The following is a 21320-nucleotide window of genomic DNA, read 5'->3' on the forward strand; positions in this document are numbered from 1 at the left end:
AAATAAATAATAGTTGTCGGTGCATGCCTCTACAAAATATGCATAGCAAAAACAAAAACACGCAGGAATGGGCGCAAGAGTCGTACGTAACCAAATACACGAATAAATATCAGCAATATTATTGCCGAAATGTTATCTTATGCTGCATGCAGATTGATAAAATTTATATGTTGTGGGAAATTCATATTTACAAGGCTAGTTTTCTTCACAAGACAATGTCATGCAGCAGAATATACTAAGACCTCTCCTACAGAGATGAAACTACACTACTATAAGATATGCACAATGGCTTCTGACTTTTTCACAACAAAATGAAAATCGTTGGAAAAAATAGTTTGATCTCAGAGTTTGTCATGAGCAGCACAACATATATCATCTCCAGCTTAATTTATCTACTGCCTCTAAATGCCTTGTTGAATATGAAATCTTGCTGGAACCTGCTTCTTTAGAATCAACAGGATCTTTCTCTCTGTTTGTTCGATGTTCCTATTCAGAAAGCAAAGCTATACTCAAATTTACTGTGAAATTAATATCCTAGATTAGGATGTGACATTTAGTGTCAAAACTGTGTGTAACAACACTGCATCACATGTGTTTTGTCTTATAAATCATAGAGGATGAAAGCATAGGAAGGCTTACAGAGCGAAAGGGAAAATCGTCAGCCTCAAGCATGTGAACAATTTGGCCCATCTTTGGTCGCTTAGCGACATCCAAATCTATACAGCGCAGACAAACAAGTAAAGCTCGTTTCAAAGATCTTTGAGAGGGCTGAACATCTATTAAAGGATCAACTAGTTCATCACCGCGACGATTTGCAACCATTCCTTTAAACCAATCAACCAAGTTCATCTGAAGCGCACCAAACAAAACACACACAACATAAGACTCATCGGAGTTTCAGAGGAGACAGTAAGAAAATACAGAGAAATCATAGAATCACCTCTCCAGGTGGTCTAGAATAATCGATTGGACTCCTCCCTGTAATTAGCTCCATAAGTAGAATCCCAAAACTATACACATCGCTGCCTTCATTAAGCATACCCGTGCTTGCATACTCAGGTGACACGTATCTGCACAAAATTTGTGGCGTTGAATGAAACAGATAAATAGTATCCATCTCCATGCAAGAGAATGTTTACTTGAGAATGAAACTAACCCAAATGTCCCCATTACACGCGTTGTCACGTAGCTTTTCTCAGGCCCTAAGAGCTTGGCCAGTCCAAAGTCTGATACCTTAGCATTCCACTTTTTGTCCAAAAGAATGTTACTGGATTTTACATCTCGATGGACAACTTTGGGTTCTAATCCTTCGTGCAAATAGGCTAGCCTGTTTCGTAATGTAGGAAGATTTATTAATACTCCACAAATGTCATATTAATGGAGCATGACAAGAGTTGTACTAGAAATACGTCTTGTAAAAAATAGTAATATATCAGTTGACAAGCATTATACTACAATTAGAGGTAGCTGGTATGAGTGAAACTTTGAGGTATATGTAAAATAAAACGAGACAGGAGACTCCATAAACACACCCTTTCGCAGTTCCAACAGCAATCTTCATTCGTATATCCCATGTCAAGGGGCTAACAAGTCCTACGTCACCATGAAGCCACTGTTCCAATGTTCCATTGTCAACATATTCATAAACAAGCATCCTGAATGAATAGTCAGCAAAAAGTGTCATATTCACAAGTTTCTTTTCACTAGAAAGATCTTCAAAGAAATAATTAAAGCCACACATGCTTAAACATAATATTTTTACCTTTGAGCACCTTCTGCACAATATCCAACTAACCCCACCAAATTCTTGTGCCTCACTTTTCCAATGGCTTCAACCTCCACCTTAAACTCTTTCTCTGCCTGCCCCCTTTGTTACACAGTACAACAAAACAACACATGAATTTCAATTGCAGCAGGTTGGTGAGGAAGAAAGAATATTATTTAAAACGTTCCGTCATTTCAGGAAAGAGATTTATAGTACTGCATAGCAAAGTTCCGTCATTAATTTATTGCAGCGAGTTCCAATGTCATGCAAATTTGTAGCTGCCGTTTTGGTTAGATTTAGATCTCTTCGATATAGAGTGACATTGAAAACGAACGAACACAAATAAGATCCAATTATTATATGATTATATCCCACAACAATTGTATTTCTCACTTTCTAACGTGATTATCGCACGTTACTTGGAAAAAAAATGAGAGAGAAGATCCATGAAGCTCTATTAATTAATATTACCATCAGTTCTCTCGCTGGCCCACCTAATTCACAGCCACTGACACGTTTGTTTAAACTTTAAACTAAAGTATTATCCAGCTTAAGCTAAATTAATATGCCTAGAAAAGAAAAGGTTGAGATACATAAATCACGAACAATATAATAAATAAATAAACAAAAAGCAAAAGTAGACAAAGAAAAAGGTAAAATACTAAAATAACATCACCCAGGCCCCCCAAAGAAAAAAGCAAAGAAGAAGAGCACATTGACCATCCACTCACCGTAGTCCTTAATACTCCCCAAAACAAGTAACAACTCATAATTATAAATTCCAGAAGACGATCCTTGTCGGAGACTAAAAAGCTACTCATTGCTTACGCCAATTCTAATCTAATCGATATTCAGATTCTAATTTCTTGATATAATAAGATTTATTTAAGGAATTGCTATCTACTCCTGTTCCACCACAATTCACGTGTAAGATCCAGCGTTAGGAATTCAAGCAATTCAAGTGTTAGTCTACGGACTGAAAATAAAAAAGTAAGATATTATATAAGAATAAAGAACTTCGCTTTAAGATTTGGGTTTATATAAAAATAAAGGCCTGTAAATTTATTGGTTTAAGAGTTTGGATCGAGAGCGGTATAAATGACTTATGTAGTCGTATCACTTTTTTTTTTCCGAAAGATGTTCTCTCCACTGTTTTTTTTTTTAATTTGCATTACATATACAACACAACAAAGCAACGTGAGAAAAAATGAAAATGAGAAACAGAAAAACGTAGAGAGAAATGCATACTTGTTATTGAGAAGATTTTTGACGGCGACGACGGAACCGTCGATCAAATTTCCTCTAAACACAATACCATACCCTCCTTCTCCGATCACATTCCCTTCGGCGAACCCTTGCGTCGCAGTCTCAAGCTCTCTGAGGCTATACCAGCGTCCCCACCCTATGTTCGGTGACTCCACCGACGGACTATCTTCAAGCTTCGACTCCTTCTTCTTCGGATCCTCATCGTCCACCTCTTCGATTTTCAGCTCCAGAGTGTTCACCTCCACGATCTCCTTCGACACCAGCGGGATCGCGCCGGAGCTGTGCTTCACTCGCATTTTCCGCTTCTTCGAGCTCCGGCGGAAGCAGAGGAGGATCAGGAGCACCGCTGCCACCAACATTATAACTAGAACGAGGATCAGGGCGTAGAGTTTGAGGCCGAGAAAGGGGGTTCGGTGTGTTAGATCCGGCAATGCACCGCCGGAGACGGTGGCAGATGCCGCCATTGCTGATATTTATTTCCGAGCGAGAATGGAATGGAGTGAAAACGAGAGAATGTAGTGTTGACGGTGTTTTTGGTTGTTGCTGCTGAGGAAACTATGATGCAGTGAAGTGGTTGCTTCAGAATTGAAAAATTGATATGAAGGAAAGAAGAAAAGAAGAAAAAGAAAAGAAGCGAGAATATTGGGAAAAGTGTGAAGTTTCAACTTTCATCAACGGATACAAAAGCTAAAGCAAAGCAAGACAGAACCAGAATTATAGTTATTGCTTTTTGGGTCCGAATGGGACTCTATTTACATAAATGCCACTCTCGCACGCTCCCTCTACTTCCCCACTCACGTCATCACCGTGGGGACTGCAATGTAATTACAAGTCAAGTACATGACAACTCGACAGAAATAATAATGATAAAAAATATTTTTATTTCTTAAATTTCGTCCAAAAGTTAAAATTTAAATTTTTTAAAATTTTGATATATTTGGTTTATTAAATTTAAAATATAATGGATATAATTTTATTGGTGAAACAAAATTCTAATATAATGGTTATAGTTTATTTATATGCCCCATCAAGAATCGATGCAAAAGACATAGGTTTTAAGGTTGTCTTTGGTTAAGCGTTAGATAATTGATTTCAACCGAATCCATTCTTCAACATAAAAATAACAATTATTTTTTATTCAATTATATTTTTTAAAAACCTAACACGTATGAATTTTGTGTTAAAAAATCAATTATATTCAATTTTACGTTATTTTGACGCAAAATCAAACACACGTTAAAATAGTTGTGTATTGATAAGGGAGAATAAAATAGTTGTGTATGGATAAGGGAGAATGAAAGAGTGAGATTGGAATTTATAATAGAATGTGTGAAGAAAATTGGGTTTGGTTTGCTTTGAAATGGAGCGAATGAAAAAAGGTGGTGGAAGTTGAAACAGAATTATCCATTGTGATTTGATGAAAAGGATAAGGGTTGATCCTATATGTAGATGACAAATTGACTCGTAAACGTGATTATCGAACGTAACTCACCACCAAACCATTACTTTCAATATGCTATTTTCATTCTCTTTTCATACTTCCCTATTACTTTCACCAACTCAACTAGCTCCACCTACAGTAACTAACTTCCAATTACATGCAACTATGAAATGTCACACACCATTATACCATTCTATAACTTATCCATACTAGAATAAACTTTACTTAACTTCATCTATATATTCATCATATTATGTTTATTCTCATATACAAATATCTCAAGTTTTATCTTAAATACATAATTCGTCCGACCGTTATGATAAGAATAACCTGGTGTTGTCGAGGTATTGTTTGTTTTGGAGCATTTGAGTTTCGTTACAGTTTTGTCTTTAAAAAATATTTTAAAAGGTGATAAAAATATTTAAATTTCATTTGACTTCGACTCATAAATGATGTAGATCTTATTAAATGTACCTGAACACCTTCGATATTAATATACGTATTTCTTAGAAATATTATGTATATGATGATGATGCAGAAGAAGTTATTGAGCGCGTGTCCAAATAATTAAGGAAAGTGGAAGTACGTGAAAAAATTGGGTGTCGTGAGCTATCAGTTCATGATATTAAATGTGTTGGTATGAATTGCATTCCTCTACTTCAACCATTTTTTTCAAAATAATTCAAATCATCTATGGTTGTTAACTATCGTATCAACAATTAATTAATACTAAAATATTATTAAAAATTAATTATACTTTTCTATTTAATTTATTATATTTAATTGTTTTTTTCTTCTTCCTAAGTGTATGATTAATGCCGTAATTCTAACCATGTCAACTTGATCTGTATGAATCACAGTTTGGTGATTTCAGCCATTAAATTCTTTATGTCACGTTTACTTAAAACATATTTAATAGAACTAAGATATAAAACCTTGATTCCTGAAATCCAAGATCATAAAATTATAATCCATGTTTTCGTGTCTTAATAGAATGAGTAGATAGGATAAACTGAAAAGTGATAACTAAATTTAAATGTATGTTGAAATTTTAATTATGTATTTAGATATGTATAAGATGTAGGTACATTAGTTTTAAATCTTATTAGAGAATAATATTTACTTTTAGGTTAAAAGGTGAAAATAGTACTTTGGGTGGTGTAGATAGCGGTCGGATTTTCTTGGACTTTTCTTTTGAACAATAAGAAAAAAATATATATACTGAAATAGGGGTGAGATTACTAAGTATGGGAGGGTGAAATAGAAATCAGAAATATTCTCTTTCTTCCATGAAAACAACCATAACCTTATTTTCTCTTTCATTCCTGAAACAACCATAACCATAACATTGAGCGTCTATTCGAAGCCATATTTTTACGTTGATTTTTTTATTTGATTCAAATTATTTTTAAAACTTTAGGAAACGAAGAATTGAAAAAAAAAATATTTTATCAATTTTGAAAGCATAATACTTATGGGGATGTTAATGAAGCTATAAAAGCATAAAATGTATAGAATAACTATGGAGATATTTAAAATTATCGACATCTTTTAATTTTTTTTATATTTTGAATTGTATTATATGAGAAGGATGATAATGAGTTTATGTCTGTATATCTTTTAATACTAATTTTGAGGAATATTAACATGATTCTATTACTAAATTTCAGATGTTCTTGATTACTGTAAGAACTCCATTTTTTTATATTGGAATAAACATTCATTTTACAGCCAATTATCATACTAATTTCTTAAATTAGAGTAAAGATTCACATGCACACAATTTGTTTTTTTTTTTTATAATTGATGGAACAAATTCCATTTTTATCAAACAAAAGTATGAGAAATGATAAACCTATCACAAATTATCAAATGATAAAACGTCAAAAACATTTGACATAGTCTTACCGGTTGAAGATAGACAAATTATAGTCATATTATAGATGTTAGAATATCAAGGTCCTATGGTCTAGTGGTCAGGACATTGGACTCTGAATCCAGTAACCCGAGTTCAAATCTCGGTAGGACCTTTGTTTTTTTCTCTCAATATGTGTCAGTTTTTTACATAATACCAAAATATGATATAATAAAATATTTATTACACTATACTTTAGTTAAAAAATGTATATTTCAATAATATTATACATTTCTTTTTTGTTGTTTATCATACACCGATATCATTCTCATAACAAACGTGTACTTGTTATCATAATTGTAGCCAACCATCACTGCTACAGTTTTTTTACAGCCATAACCAGTCTTCATCATCAACAATAGGATTCATAGTGCTTGTTCCTTATCATAAAATTATCAATACTTCCACCTTTTCTTTTATGACTAGCCATTATTTCATTATTACCATTATCATTATCATTATCATTTATCACTCACCAAATACCAAAACTTAAATTCTATTATATAGCATAAACAAACCCTTAAGAAAACGAAAACATCCAAACAAGATTTCATAAATTATAAAACTTTGATTTTCAAAAATAAACATATTCTACCGTCCAAAGTCAAAGTATAACCTGTTTTCTTTTTCATTCTTTGAAATTTGATGGTTTCTCCTTTTTCTTTTCCGGAATAAAAACAAATATGATCTGAATGAAGATATCCTAAGACATTAAAATTTACATTCCATAAGGGTAAAAAAATCAATTACAGGTGAAAAAAATGGTGCTTGTTTCAGTCCGAAACAAGGCAAGTCAAAAGAAGTATCCATGTCTACCATAGCACTTGGCCTTCTTCTTCTTCTTCTTCTCTGTATCTCTATCTCTCCACTCATCACTTTGTATTCGAAAACCACTGAAAACAAAAAGAAAAATCACCCCTTTCAGAGCTTTCATCATCTGCTTTCTCTCATCACCAAAAGAATTAAATTTACGACTCAACTCTCTGTTATTCCAGCTCCAACCTCTCTACATCATCAACCCCTGACGGCTCCGGGAATATCTCCTTCGAGTGTCGTCTCCGCGACAACGAAATCTCACCGCCGCCATTGTGGAAACTACCCTGCGACTGCGACCGCGACCCGGTGGTTCCCGACAGTTTCAAACTACCCGCTCTTTCTAGTTTCACACCAGAGGCTGCCGGAGTTGCTGTTACATCAGAAGAACTCTGACGCCAACTCCCAAACAGAGTGGCAGCGTTCCAAGAACCTCTGGAAGAGGTTGCTCTGAGGCGTGCAGAACTGGAATTCTCTTCCCTCACCACCTTCAAAGGGTTTTCCAAAGCCTTCAGAATATATCTCATTGGGGGTCTCCTTGAGGGTTTGGGGTTCAAGCAAGACCTGGCTACAATGGCTATAGCCCACACTTCCTCTAGAAAATCTTCGTCGACAACCATCGATGGATCGATGATTTTCGTGACGAGCTCTTTCTCGTACATATTAATGTAAGGCAGAATCTGATCGAACCAGTCCTTTACTTCGACTTCACTGGCTGCACTCATTCCCAGCCTACCCGTCACCAGTTCAAGTAAAACTTTTCCCAAGCAATAAACGTCATAGGCACAGATTGATGTTGAATAACCTGTTTCATGGTAAATGAAATCCATGTCAAAATTATACATTTATCTGTGTATTCATGCAAAGCTAGATCCAGAAAAGAGGAAAACACACTTTACAATGACCACATACAATAAACCACATGATCAAATGATTCATGAAAGTACTTAAATTTATACACTTGCACTTGTGAAAGACAACCAAAAACCACTCGGAGTTCTACTGAGATTTTCGTGTGAATAAACAGAAGAACTTCTCAGCACAAAAACTATCTGGGCAAAGTGGTAATGCCAAAAAATCATTTTCCCTTTCGACTCTAGATGCTAAAAAACACCTGTGAATTGAATTAGGCTTAAAATTTAAAGTTTATCTCCTCATAGGACAAAACATTTTCTTAGCATGCAGGAAATATTTGTAATAGGTATGAGTGAAGAAACATGCAATCAAGGAGAGAACAGATCACGATTCTAAACCAAAAACTAAAATTGAGTTTCTACTTACCAGATGGGCCTTGTTCAGAGGACCTGCACATTTAAAAAATAAAATTAGAAAAGTATATGACAAGTAATATACATTTGTAATTTGTAATAAGGAAAACAAAACTTGTTCAAAAATCATAACGCAACCAAACCATGAATTAATGATATAGTGGAAGAATTTGCGAGAGAGAGCGAACAGGGTAAAGGATATCTTAGTTGCAGAGACAAAAAATGACAATTTTAAGTTTGGAGCAGTCATTAATGAAAACCAAATGAGTGACATTTCTTATTTAAAAGCAGCCACATTAAAAATGACATGATGACAGGTTTGAAATAGATAAATAATCCAAAAGCAAAAGTTTGAACGTGTAAGCATTTTCCAACAAACAGCCAAAAGGATGAAGTCAAAAAAAAGCATGATACTGTCTATGCATAATTGATTGACCTGTCAGACATTTTTCATGAGATTCATTGAATACGTTGTTGGTAGAGAGAGTACTTACTGAGGCAACCGCAGAAACCGGGTGATCTTACTTTGATGAATGTCACCTTCTTGAGCACAGGCTTCACTCAGACTCCCCAACCGAACTTCGTATTTGTCGTCAAGAAGTATACTGCTTGCTTGAATATCCCTACAATAAATAGAAGATAGACATGTCACTTCCATCACACCATTTTAGACTTTAGATTGAACATTGATAGGAAAACTTGTGACAAACTCATCCTATGCAGGGTTGAGATGCCCCAATCAATCTATTTCACAGCTCCATTAGATGGAAAATGCATAGTAACATTTAATAATGTCAAAGTCCAAACTTAAGGGAAATTTATATTTATATTCAGTCACCTAAAATATATAAAAACAAATGCTAAAACTTATGACAGCAACCTCAAATTCAATGACCAAAATGGTATGGAAAAAAGGTAATTTTGATTATTTCAAAGAGTATGGATCCATATAAACTACAAAGGGGATTAGTTCAAAAGGTGGAATTGTTAACAAATATTCATTCAAGGATGAAGTAGGGATGAGCAGTTGAGAGTTAATGAAATTAGGCACTGCATCAGGCTCCAGAATCCATGGAGTGTTAAAGCAATCAATAGGGAAATAAAAATAAAACTCAAGCAAGAAGGAATTCTGGAAATACCTGTGAACAATTGGTGGCACACATTCATGATGTAGATACGACAGAGCCTCTGCGGCTCCAGTAGCAATTTTTAACCTGGTTATCCAGTCCAGTGATTGCAAAGTACCATCTTCAGATGTAGTGTTTTTGTAGTACAAGCAATTAGACAAGTCCCCATTTGGCATGCTTTTATAAACCAGAAACTTCTCATTCTCATGTTCTAAACAATGACCTAACAATGGAACGAATCTCTGATGAGAAACCTTATTGAAGAATTCCAGCTCCGACAGGTAAGCCTCTTTTTTAGCCGAGCGCATGTCGATCCTTTTGATGACCACAGGAACCCCACCTTCCAAAACACCATTGAAAAAGTCCCCAGTGTGGCCATGTTTGATAAGATTTGCATCATTGAAATCTCCTGTTGCCTGGAGCAGCTGATGATATGTAAATGAGTCTCCTACATTTGGAAATTCCATAGGTACACCAGGGTTTGGAGGACTGCTACCAACAGGAGCAGGACCCACACCGTTTCCTCTCTGATTTGAGTTACCCCTCTTGCGAACACACAGAAGCAACAGAACCACTAGCAACACCAAAAGTGCAATTAAACCCAATCCACCCAAGACTGCAGCCAGTATAATCTTAGTCTTATTGCTCTTCTTCCCAGAGCTTTTGGAGGCAGGAGGTGATGTTGTATTGGGGCGTCCAAAATTATCAAAATTGAGCCCCCTCTCTGCATAAAACGATGCACATTCCGCCGTTGACCTCTGATCTGTGGCGTTCTGGAGACAGTTGCTATCTAGAGACACATTATGCATGAAATCCAGAACCTTGCCCTCAAAATAGTTGCTTGAAAGATCAATAAACCCAAACCTTCTTAAAGCTGAGGTGAGGTTTCCATAAAACTTATTGTGCGAAATATTGAGCACTGCAACAGTAGCATTGGCAGATAAACTTGAATTAGGAAGCTGACCACTGAAATTATTGGCAGACACATCAAGGAAGCTCAATCTTGGCAGAGACCACAACTCAACAGGCAAAGAACCACTAAAATTGTTCTGCTTCAGCACTAGGAACTGCAACTGCAATGAGCCAGAAAACAATCTCCCGGGCAGAAACCCGGTGAGCATGCTGTTTGAGAGTATCATCTGCCGCAAGTTCCTAAATCCAACCAAATCCTGGGGCAGTCCTCCACTGGCAAAAGAATTCTGACTAAGATCAAGGACAAGTAAGCTAGTTAGACCCCCCAATTGAGTAGGCAGAGTGGCAAGTCCGTTGTTGGAAAGATTCAAGTACTGTAACCTTGAAAGAGACCCTATTTCAGGGGGAATCGGCCCCGACAAAAAATTGGCAGACATGTCAAGGGAAGAAAGATTCCCAAGAAAGGCAAAAGACGTTGGTATGGAGCCAGCGAGAGAATTCCTGGAAAGATCAAGAACCGAAAGGGCAGAGAGTTGACCCAAAGATTCCGGAACATTCCCAATGAGGTTGTTGTCGGAGAGATAGAGACTGGAGAGGTTGGTCAAATTGCCGAGAGTGGAGGGAATAGCATTCACAATGGAACAAGAACGAAGATCAAGCACTCTGAGAGAAGGAAGGGAGAGACCAAGCCAATCAGGAATAGGTCCAGGAAGGAGGAAATTAGAGGCATTGAAGGACTCCAAGAGAGTGAAATTGGCCAAAGCATCCACTGCAAATTGCGGGTTCATCCTCCCAAGTCTCGTTCTTTTAAACCCAGAGATATTGATCCCAACGACTCGACCATTCTGGCATGCGATGCCAACCCAGAGCAAACAAGGGTCTGGTTTTCTTGGCCATTCCTTGCTCCTCAACCCCAGAGAAGCCCTCAGTTCAAGTAACGATTCTCGCTCCTCGGAGGAACTCAGTGGCTCAATCTGCTCCAATGTCACCTGACTCACCACCAGCAACAACAACAACCGGAACCACACTATCCCCATCTCTTACCAACGCTGACCCAAAGATCCATCCATTTCCATCAAATGTCTGCACACACACCCAACACATTTACATTTCTCTTTCTCCCAAAAGTCTTCAACTTTCTAATATATCCCATACCCCCAAATAAAAATAATAAATAAATAAATAAAGAGGACAAAAACAAAAACAAAATACCCAACGAGTCTTACCGGAATCACAGACTTTGTTCTATTTCCCCTCCCCGCCGTTTCGACGGCTGGCAAATCTGTATCGCTTTCTGTGCTTCTTCCTTTCTTCTGTGTCTGAGGTTATATTGTTCTACCTACTCTCTCTCTATCTATCTATCTCTATCTCTATCTCTCTGTCTGAATCCTCCTTCAGTTGACGAAAGACAGAGGGAAAGGAAGAATATTTAAATTTGGAAAAGAAAAAAAAAATGGAGAGAAAGATATTATACTATGACGATGGGGGCCTGAGATAAAAATAAGAAATTGGAGAGAGAATGGTTTAAGCACAGAGAGAATAAGTAGTAGGTAGCTCTCTGCGGCTGTGGTTGTGGCTGCTTTCTTGTTTCTCTGTGAGGTTGAGACAGAGAAAGAGAAAGAGAGAGAGAAAATTGCAGTGAGTGAGGAATGCAAGCCGACACTGAATCCGGCACCGGAAATCCCGCCAAGTCCGGCAAAGACCACTCTAACATTAACTATTTATTCTAATCTCTTCCCTTAATCTGCAAGCTTTTCTCTTCTCTCCCTTTTCTTCTCTTTCGCACCTTTGTCTCTGTGTTATATGTTTATGTTATTGTACCCTCTGTTTCAGGACACCAGTTTCTTCTAACCCCTCTCTCTCTCTCTCTCTACACCTTTTGGAAAATAAATTTAAGCCAATTTCAATTTATATATATATATATATATATATATATATATATATATATATATATATATATATATATATATATATATATATTCAACGCTTCATGACTAATTTACCAGGTCTAATTTATTGTTATCGATCTTCAAAATGTGTTTCACTCGTTATTTTGTGTGCTATTACAAGAGTCCTTTGGGAAATTAATTGTGTGTGCCTCTTTAAGAGCATTTGACTTATTGACGGAACCTACAAAAAGGTGGGTTAGTGAAGCTCAATAGATAATAATAATAATAATAATATTGTGTTGTGTGGTAAGATTTTTATGGGTGATGATATTACGTACTTAATAGCTGGATAATATTCATATTTACAGACATTAAATTTAGGATATTCGGGTACAAATAAATATCTTCTTGGATCATATTTTGGATATAAATTAATTTTTTATATTTCTATGAAGATTGATCGTCAAAAAATATGAATTTAAAATGCCATAAATAATTTGATATGCAAATTTGAATAATTAATTTACTTTTTTTTCAAAATTAGGTAAACTCTCTTAGAATTTCTTCAACTCGATGTAACCGTACAAATATGAAGTTTAAAGTTAGCTTTCTTGTTGTTATGTTTGCCTCTCTTAAATTTGACTATTAGCACATCTTAAACAAGGATTTCATGCCATTTAATCATTGTATAAAGGAGAGGATTAAAGTAATTAAGAAAAGTAGGTTTTTTGTACTTTAACCAGGGTTCAAACTTAAACATGAATTTCATGTTCTTTTTTCAAAAGTTATGGGGTCAACGTGGTTATCTTTTTCCGTCAAAAGAATCTTAGTTGTGCTACTAATTGTCAATAATCCAACTTATATAAGTGTGTGTATGGTGAGAAAAAAAATTAACTAATACCAATCAACAATTAAAATTTAACATAGGACTGTTACACAATAAAAACCTCTAATACAATTATATTATATTATATTATTTAAATGGTACGTTTTTATTAATTAAGACAAAAAAATGTTTAAGAAAGATAAATACATATACACTTGTCTCTACAAAAATAAACTATTTTTATTTTAAACATAAATAGTGTTTGGCTTAATTTCTTCCTTTTTTCTTTTTACTTCAAAATCACTTTTAAATGAATGTTTAAAACGAGAGTTCTAAAAATAAAGACAAATTTATTGGATAATTTTTATATAGTTCACTGTCAAACTCCTTTTAAGAGAAAAACTCTTTGATAGAAGAAGAAAAATGCAAACCTGTTTAAAACTAAAATATTTGTAAAAGTAATTTTGTTAGCATGAATTTATTTTAAACGTATCAAAGCAGAATAAAATCAGCAAAGTACGTCCATTTAAAATTTAAAAATTTAAAACACCAATAATTAATTTAAATAATAACTCAATAATTATAAAAAATCGAGTAATTTTGAGAAAATATATATATATATATATATATATATATATATATATATATATATAAATATTTTAAATAAAAACGTAATATTTCATTAATTAAGCTATACGTAAAATATTAATTAATAAAATACTCGTATTTTATATCACTTAGATCAGTTACATTTTGAAATTAACTTACCGGGTCTTTACAATAACAGTAGTGGTAATTTACAAATATTTGATTATATATCATATCAATTAGATAAACTTAAGCATTAATTACAAAATGTAAAATAATTAAAAAACATATTATTGTTCATTAATACTTTCACAAGAGAAAAAAATTATTTATTCAAACAAGCCAGTAATTTTAATATGTATTAAAACAATTCCATAAATAATTAAAAAATAATTTAATAAAAACATTGCTGTAAAGAAAGAAATTAGAAACATAATTACAAATTTAAGGTTGAAAAAGTATATTAAATATTATCATAAATATGTTAAAATATTTTTATATTTTTATAAAAAATGAAAAACCTTCAAAAAACCATTAGTATATTTATATAGTATTTTGAAAAATTAAGTATTGCGTGACTGATATCCAGTCGAAAGAAAAAGATAATTAATTAATATGATCTTTCCTCTTTTTAAGAATTCAAACCAACATATGAGTAATAAACTCCAAGTAAAGGGAGAAACACACCATTGGTCTAATAATATAACTCGTATTAGATAACCAATAATAAATGTCAAGCTTTAAACTCATAATTATTTAGTTTCAATAATAAAAATAAATAATAACAATAATAATAGATTTGTCACTTGAACATCGTGTGAGCTACAACCTAATAATTTAATATGAAATAAAAAACATATTTGTTGTATAGTAAACATTAACTAAAATTCACACTCATGTAAGTTCGTATCGACTATAAATTTGTATTTGAAAAAAAAAATTCAAATTAATAATTTTATGACTTTATTTTCACTCCAAAATAATTTTATATTTTGTTACATTTTGTAATATATATATATATATATATATATATATATATATATATAAAATAAAATAACAAAATTCTCCTATAACATATCTTTTATATTTATCATATATCGTATTTTTATCATCTTTACAAATTTTCAATCCTCGTAATATTTAATACCATAATTATATGACATCTAAATATTTTATATTATAAAATGACTTTTAAAATTTCATAAGTATCAAACTTTCAATATCAAAATACAAACTTAAACAATATTTTCTATAATTATTCTAACGTGTTTTAGTTATCGCAATAAATAAGCTTATTTTGGACTCAAATCACCTATATTTATACTCAAGTAAAATTGAGAAATTCAAATCTAAAAGTTATATATATATATATATATATATATATATATATATATATATATATATGTGGGGAGAAAAAGAAATAGATAATATAATTGAAGTGTTATCCGTGCTAAAATTCACAATAGATTTTATTATATTGTTTTTTAATTTGTGTGTGAGAACATCTTTGCTTCTGTAAACCTGTTCTTCGTTTTATGTTACTACTAACTTTAACCTCTTATAGTAAACCAGATTTATATGGAATGTTCTAAAACTGTCATAATACCTGTTTTTATGCATATGGTAATTATTATAAAACATTAGTTTTTAGAAAAAATTACTAAAAATATTAATATACAACATTAATACCATTAAATCTTATCAGCTAACTGAGTTTTTAAATACAGCTTCACCAGGTCAAAGTTTTAATTTGACTGTGATTCTGGGAAAAAAATAACAATTATGCTTTTCACAAAAAACCGCTCGATAATAATTAATTTTTTTTATAAACATAGTTAGAAAAAACTTTGGAGACATGCTAAACATTGATATTTTATTTATTCATTCTAGTAGATAATTGAGATTTTATTTATTCCATTATAATAGATAACAAGAGAACGGGTATGTGTTTCAGTCTAAACCCTACAATTTTATACATGACCCTCTTTCCATTTAGTTAGGTTTTATTTTTTATTTATTTATTTCCGTTTATGATTTATAATATGGTGGATACAGTTGATTGTCTCAAATACCAGTTAAAGTAACTTCTATAAAAGAATCAAAGTAAAAAATATATAATATTATTAAAGATTTAATTTGAAAACATACATGATGTTTTCGTTAATATCAAATTATTTAAGAAAAAAAAACATAGTTTCATATATCCTAAAATAGAGTATTAAAAAACAACTGAAAACATATAAAATAATGATGAAAAATCATAATATCTGCTATTTTTTTATAAATATGTTAAAAAATTATCTCGATAATTTAAGTGAATTTAATATGAATTTAATCGATATACTTGATACTTATGATAAAATTTTGAATATTTTTTAAAAATTTGGACTTAGGTTAATTATATAATGTGGTTATGAAGTTCGTATATATTATAACATTTTATTTTCTTTAAATATTCAAAGTAGTCTAGATTCTATCATTATTTAATTCAATTTTATTTTTGAATTTTAATTTACATGACAAAATTATAAATACAAATTTCGATTATTTCAAATCAATAATTTTTAATAGTTTAGATTAATATTTTAATTAATATTAAATAAGTTTGATATACATATTAATAATGACTTTATATATAATTTTCAATTATTACATTTAAATTATTATTTACACTTTATTGCTATTTAAAAATCATAATTTTAAATAATACCATAATTCATTTTTCGATTTTAAATTTCCTTTTTTAAATTAAAGCAACAAAACACACCGTAATAAAACAATATAAATGAAAAAAAAGGATTTAAAATTCATAATCTAATAAATAATAATTGAATAATTCTTAATTAGATACATAAACATTATTTTTAGACATAGAAGCGTTATAATAAAAAATATAATTATATATATTTTTAATGAATAAAATAAATGAAGTTTTTAATATGTTTATAATAATTTTATACTAATATAAATAATAAAAATATAAAAATAAAAACAAAAATGCCTTTAGTGACATTTAAAAAATAAAATAAAATCATCACTTGAATAACAGCTCGACTGTGAAAAAAAATTTAAGATCAGTTATTCAGATGATTATTCCATGTTCGCATTCTAAAAAACCTATGAGCTCCATAGGCTTCTGGACTAAAAATGAAAATGATTAAAATTATTAAAACCAAATATGTCAAAAAGATTTTAATTTTTTTTAATAGCACACTAGTGAGCATTAATAAATATAATCCAGTTGTTTATAATAGTAGTATAGTATGATGCATAGGGATTGATGCTATCCTTGTAACACTACTATTAACAAATAATTAATCAGATCTTCCAGTTTTCGTCTTCGCCCCACCTTTTACTCCAATTAGGGTTACAAAATAATTGCCCTTATCCTAAGCGCTGATTAGTTCCCTAATCCTTTTCTAAAACCTTGATTACCCTACTCTTTTCTCACCATCATCACCGATGTCCTACTCACAAAGTAATGATTTTTAACGTTTGGGTCGGTAAACAGAAATAAGATTGGTTAAAGTTCATAATGAAAGGACAACGTGTGGATGAACTTGATAATGTAGAAACGCGTATAAATTAATGATTGAGTAGTTAAATTCTTGCACTATAAGCGTTTGCATGGTTCATAATTTAACTGCTCTTTTAATGACAATAGCTTATGTAGGTACAAACTTATGCCGTTTTTTTTTATTGATAAATAGTATTTGCATAGAAAAACCAATTTCAATCTCAAAAAACCTGTTTTTCCTCTTCCTCTTGCATAAAGTGATTTGATGTGAATTATTGATTAATATATCATAAAAAATAAGAATTATAATATGAATTTTCAATTAGAAAATAACGTTTAGTTTAATTTCTGTTCTTTTACAAGATAATACATAAACCGAATGACAAGTTTAGACATATTTACTTATTTTATAAAAGAAAAAAACTTACATTTAAATTACTTGTTTAAGGAAGTGGAGAAAAAGTGGGGCAAAATGGTTTATTTTTTTTTTAAGAATTTGAAACAATATATTGTATAAGTTATAGACCAGTCTAATTTTGATTTAGTTCATGTAAACTTGTGTATAAAATAAATGAAGTCAAATTTTAAAACAATTTATTTAATTAAAATCATGCGACCTTTATGGAATGCTCTCATATTATTGGTTGAGGAAAAGCTTGATTGTTTATTTAATTTATTTTCTGGTGCCAATAGTTAGCTAAACATTAAATTTTGGTCAAACAATTGGTGGCTTCCGGAACACGAAAGCATTCTTGAAAGCATAATAATATATGACCACAAAAATGAAAAATAAATGTCCAAAAAAAAAAGATAAAGATAATATACAAGTCAACAAAAAGGATATGTGATAATGATTATTACAATGATGGAGTTGTGACCGTTGAACAGAAGAGTCAACGTGGATTAAAAAGTCAACCCCGTTTTTGTGGTTGATTTTGTGATTGTATGATTCGTATCTTCGTTTCTGAAACTGAAATCGACAAAATTGCTATGGACTATAGTACAGGTCAAAAAATGGCAGAGAAAGATATTTTTCTGATGTTGTTCTCAGAAGGTTTTCGTAGCCGCGTGAGACTCGTTAAGTTTTTTTCCCCTCCCAAATAAACAGTAAAATATATTTACAAATTACACTCAGTGAATAAAAGAGTACAGTGGTGACTTTTCTCTCACGTAGGTGTAATAAGGTAACGATATTTTTATACTGTTAAATGAAATAATTATATCACGATAAGTTAAAATAATAAAAGTTAAATTATATTTATTTTATTCTTTAAATTAAATTTTGATATGTATTATTATATTATTAAAATGGTTTATAAGATGAAAATCTTATTTTAAGAGGTAGCAAAATAACATTGTTACAAAAATTATACATGGAACTCGCTACAGAACCTATACACTTCGGCGTCCAGCATTTTTACAACTACAAGTATTCACATATTTTGTTTGCTTTATATAGACTTACTAAGATATACACTTCTTAACCCTAAACATAAAGACTACAATGAAATAAAGAATTATAATAAAATTAAAATTATATGACATTTGCAAGTTTCTTTTTTATGTATCATTGAAAATTCTATTTAATGATAAATTTATCTAATTAAAAGGGTTAGAAAAGTGGATTTTAAATCTAATTTAATCTTACAAAAATGGTTTGTAAAGTGAGGTTTACACTCTATTTATATATGATGAAATTGCATTATTTCTAATCTACGTGGAACTTTCAACACACTTCCTCACATTGACGTATATACATCTCATGCGTGCGTGAGACTATAAATGGGTGATTTCTGGGTGAAATAGAATGTCCAAAAAATCTCGCTAGAATATATTTTTTTAAACAATGACTTTAATATCAGGTTAGAAAAGTAGACTTTAAGTCTAACTCAACTTCACAAAATTAACTTGTAAGGTAAAATTTGCATTCACTTATATATGATTAAATTGCATTGTCTCTAATTGACGTAAGACTTCTAATAAAAAAATAACACTGTAGTAGTATATCTTTTATATAATATAGTTAAATAGCTTGAAAAAAAATTGTAAAAAACACGGTTCTTTTCTTTGATGCAATCAAACCAAAAAATGATTAAATAGTCATTGTATTGGTAAGAGAGTTTATTTAAATATTTAATTTTGTGTAGGAAACTTTTGCACACTTAAAAGACTTATTTATTCGACTCGAACAACAACAATAAATTCCTTACCGATGATACCACGTATTCCAACCAAGCTTCTACCATTCTATTAATTCAACCACCCAACTGATTTATTTCTCTAAATTCTTTCATAATATACGAATAACTTGGTTGGTTTGATTTTAAGAAAATACATATAAACAGTCACAACGCGTGCAATGAGCCAGGTCTAATTTCGGCTTCACTTTCGAGAAAATTTGGAAAAAAGATTAAAGAATTTCATGATAAGAATTGGAAAAAGATTAAAGAAATTTGTATTCATATTAAGAAACGAGTTATTTGTGTTGGGAGTGTGTGATCTTACATAGAGACGTAAAATTTTGAAGAACAGTTTTTTTGTTTGTTAATTGGTAGTTGACGAGAGAGGAACAATTCAATCAAGAAACCAACTGCTACTCCATATTTTATTCTGTTGTTAAATTATTACACGTAAATTAAATTTTACTTAATTTTTTGTTAAATGACCTTTTTAAAATTAGTTTTTTTTTTATGTCTAGTAATTTACTATTATTACACTATTAAAGCTATAATGAATATTTGTAATCATGATTTGGCTTGTAAGTGCTGACATATCCTATCAAAGTAATGCTGAGGTGTACCACTACCATTGTCTTTTGACTCCTCTTATAAAGTCTTCTTCCACATATTTATATTTTTTTTAGTAAAAAGTTTATGCAATAAAGGTATAAAGCTTTTTTTTTTTATAAAAAAAAATTGGTATAAAGCTTAATTTATCAAGATGACTATACTTATGAATTTCTATATAAATTTTAATTCATATACATATTTTTACTTGATTATTATTTTCTGTCTTCCAATTATATTATACAGTTTTTATTAAAAAGAACGAACGAATTTTAAATCAATACACCTGGTTAGAAAAATTTCGGAGTTGTGCTTTTGGTAAATTTTTGAAACACTTTATAGATTTATGTTCTTATTAGTTTTTTCTAAAGAGACCAAAAGATTAATTGAATAGGTTTGAGTTAAATGAGTTGCATAATTGCATTTAACTAGTGTACTGATAAATTTTAATATAAACTACATATTTTTTGAACCAGTATTAAAATGTTTTAGGTCTATAGATAGAATTTTATGGGAGACACAATATTAATGAGACCAAAGTCCAATCACATAAAACATTGACACAGTTTCAACCCAAAATTTTAAAACAATGAGTTTATGGATCTTTATCCTTATATAGTGTTATACTTTCTCATTTCTAGTCAATGTGAGACTTAGACTCGAATTTGGATTTTTAACAAAATGTGATAAATGAGGCTAAAAAAATAAATTATTAAAGGACATATGCTTAAATTCCTACAAAATATTTAAATTCTATGATGAAGATATTAAATCGGTGACAAAATCTATTAAAAATATATTATCACAATTCTCAACAAAAGGGTACATGAGAGGAAATCATATATCATGGTTGATAGTAAAAGAAATTTATTAATCATATAAAATTGAATTGAATAAATTTAAGTTAGGTGAATGAATGAATATTCTATATTATGTGAATTTAAAAAGTGTATTCGTGTAAGATAAAGTTTAAAGTAAAGTATGGAGTGATAATTAAGATCGTAGAACATAGAGGGTATGATTGTGGAGGTAGTTCAACCGAGATGGGTCCAAATAGTTGGCACCATGTTAAATGAGACAACTATTATTAACAACAGTTGGAGATGTGTCATAGAGCATGTATAAAACACAAACAATGATGTTTCTATCCACGACAAAGCAATTAAAAATTAATTAATAGATACTAAACTCAGTGTAACAATATTAT

At 31.1% G+C, this 21320-nt stretch overlaps 2 protein-coding genes and 1 non-coding gene across 4 annotated transcripts; 1 reads left to right on the forward strand and 2 right to left on the reverse strand.

Annotated features, from left to right (window-relative positions):
* Positions 1-87: 87 nt before the first annotated feature.
* On the reverse strand, positions 88-3706 carry LOC114162908 (putative receptor-like serine/threonine-protein kinase At4g34500). The gene is made up of 7 exons (XM_028046903.2): positions 3014-3706; positions 1763-1867; positions 1533-1655; positions 1157-1327; positions 941-1070; positions 640-849; positions 88-486 (listed from the first exon to the last, which is right to left on the reverse strand). Exons 1-7 carry the CDS (start codon positions 3493-3495, stop codon positions 373-375), a joined length of 1335 nt encoding a protein of 444 aa, XP_027902704.1. The 5' UTR covers positions 3496-3706; the 3' UTR covers positions 88-372.
* Positions 3707-6430: 2724 nt separating this feature from the next.
* TRNAQ-CUG (transfer RNA glutamine (anticodon CUG)) lies at positions 6431-6502 on the forward strand. The gene has a single exon. It is a non-coding gene; the product is annotated as a tRNA-Gln (tRNA).
* Positions 6503-6979: 477 nt separating this feature from the next.
* On the reverse strand, positions 6980-12381 carry LOC114162907 (Leucine-rich repeat protein kinase family protein). 2 transcript variants are annotated; one of them, XM_028046902.2, is made up of 5 exons: positions 11734-12381; positions 9608-11590; positions 8963-9091; positions 8482-8504; positions 6980-8005 (listed from the first exon to the last, which is right to left on the reverse strand). In XM_028046902.2, exons 2-5 carry the CDS (start codon positions 11542-11544, stop codon positions 7374-7376), a joined length of 2721 nt encoding a protein of 906 aa, XP_027902703.1. In that variant the 5' UTR covers positions 11545-11590; positions 11734-12381; the 3' UTR covers positions 6980-7373. The 2 variants fall into 2 exon arrangements, with proteins under 2 accessions (XP_027902703.1, XP_085523171.1); XM_085667045.1 differs by lacking the exon at positions 11734-12381 and having other exon boundaries at positions 9608-11613.
* Between the last annotated feature and the right edge of the window lie 8939 nt (positions 12382-21320).

This window comes from Vigna unguiculata, chromosome 9 (genome assembly GCF_037176805.1).
Source record: "Vigna unguiculata cultivar grain cowpea cultivar isolate G323 ecotype 2 chromosome 9, ASM3717680v1, whole genome shotgun sequence".
Lineage (NCBI taxonomy): Eukaryota > Viridiplantae > Streptophyta > Magnoliopsida > Fabales > Fabaceae > Vigna > Vigna unguiculata.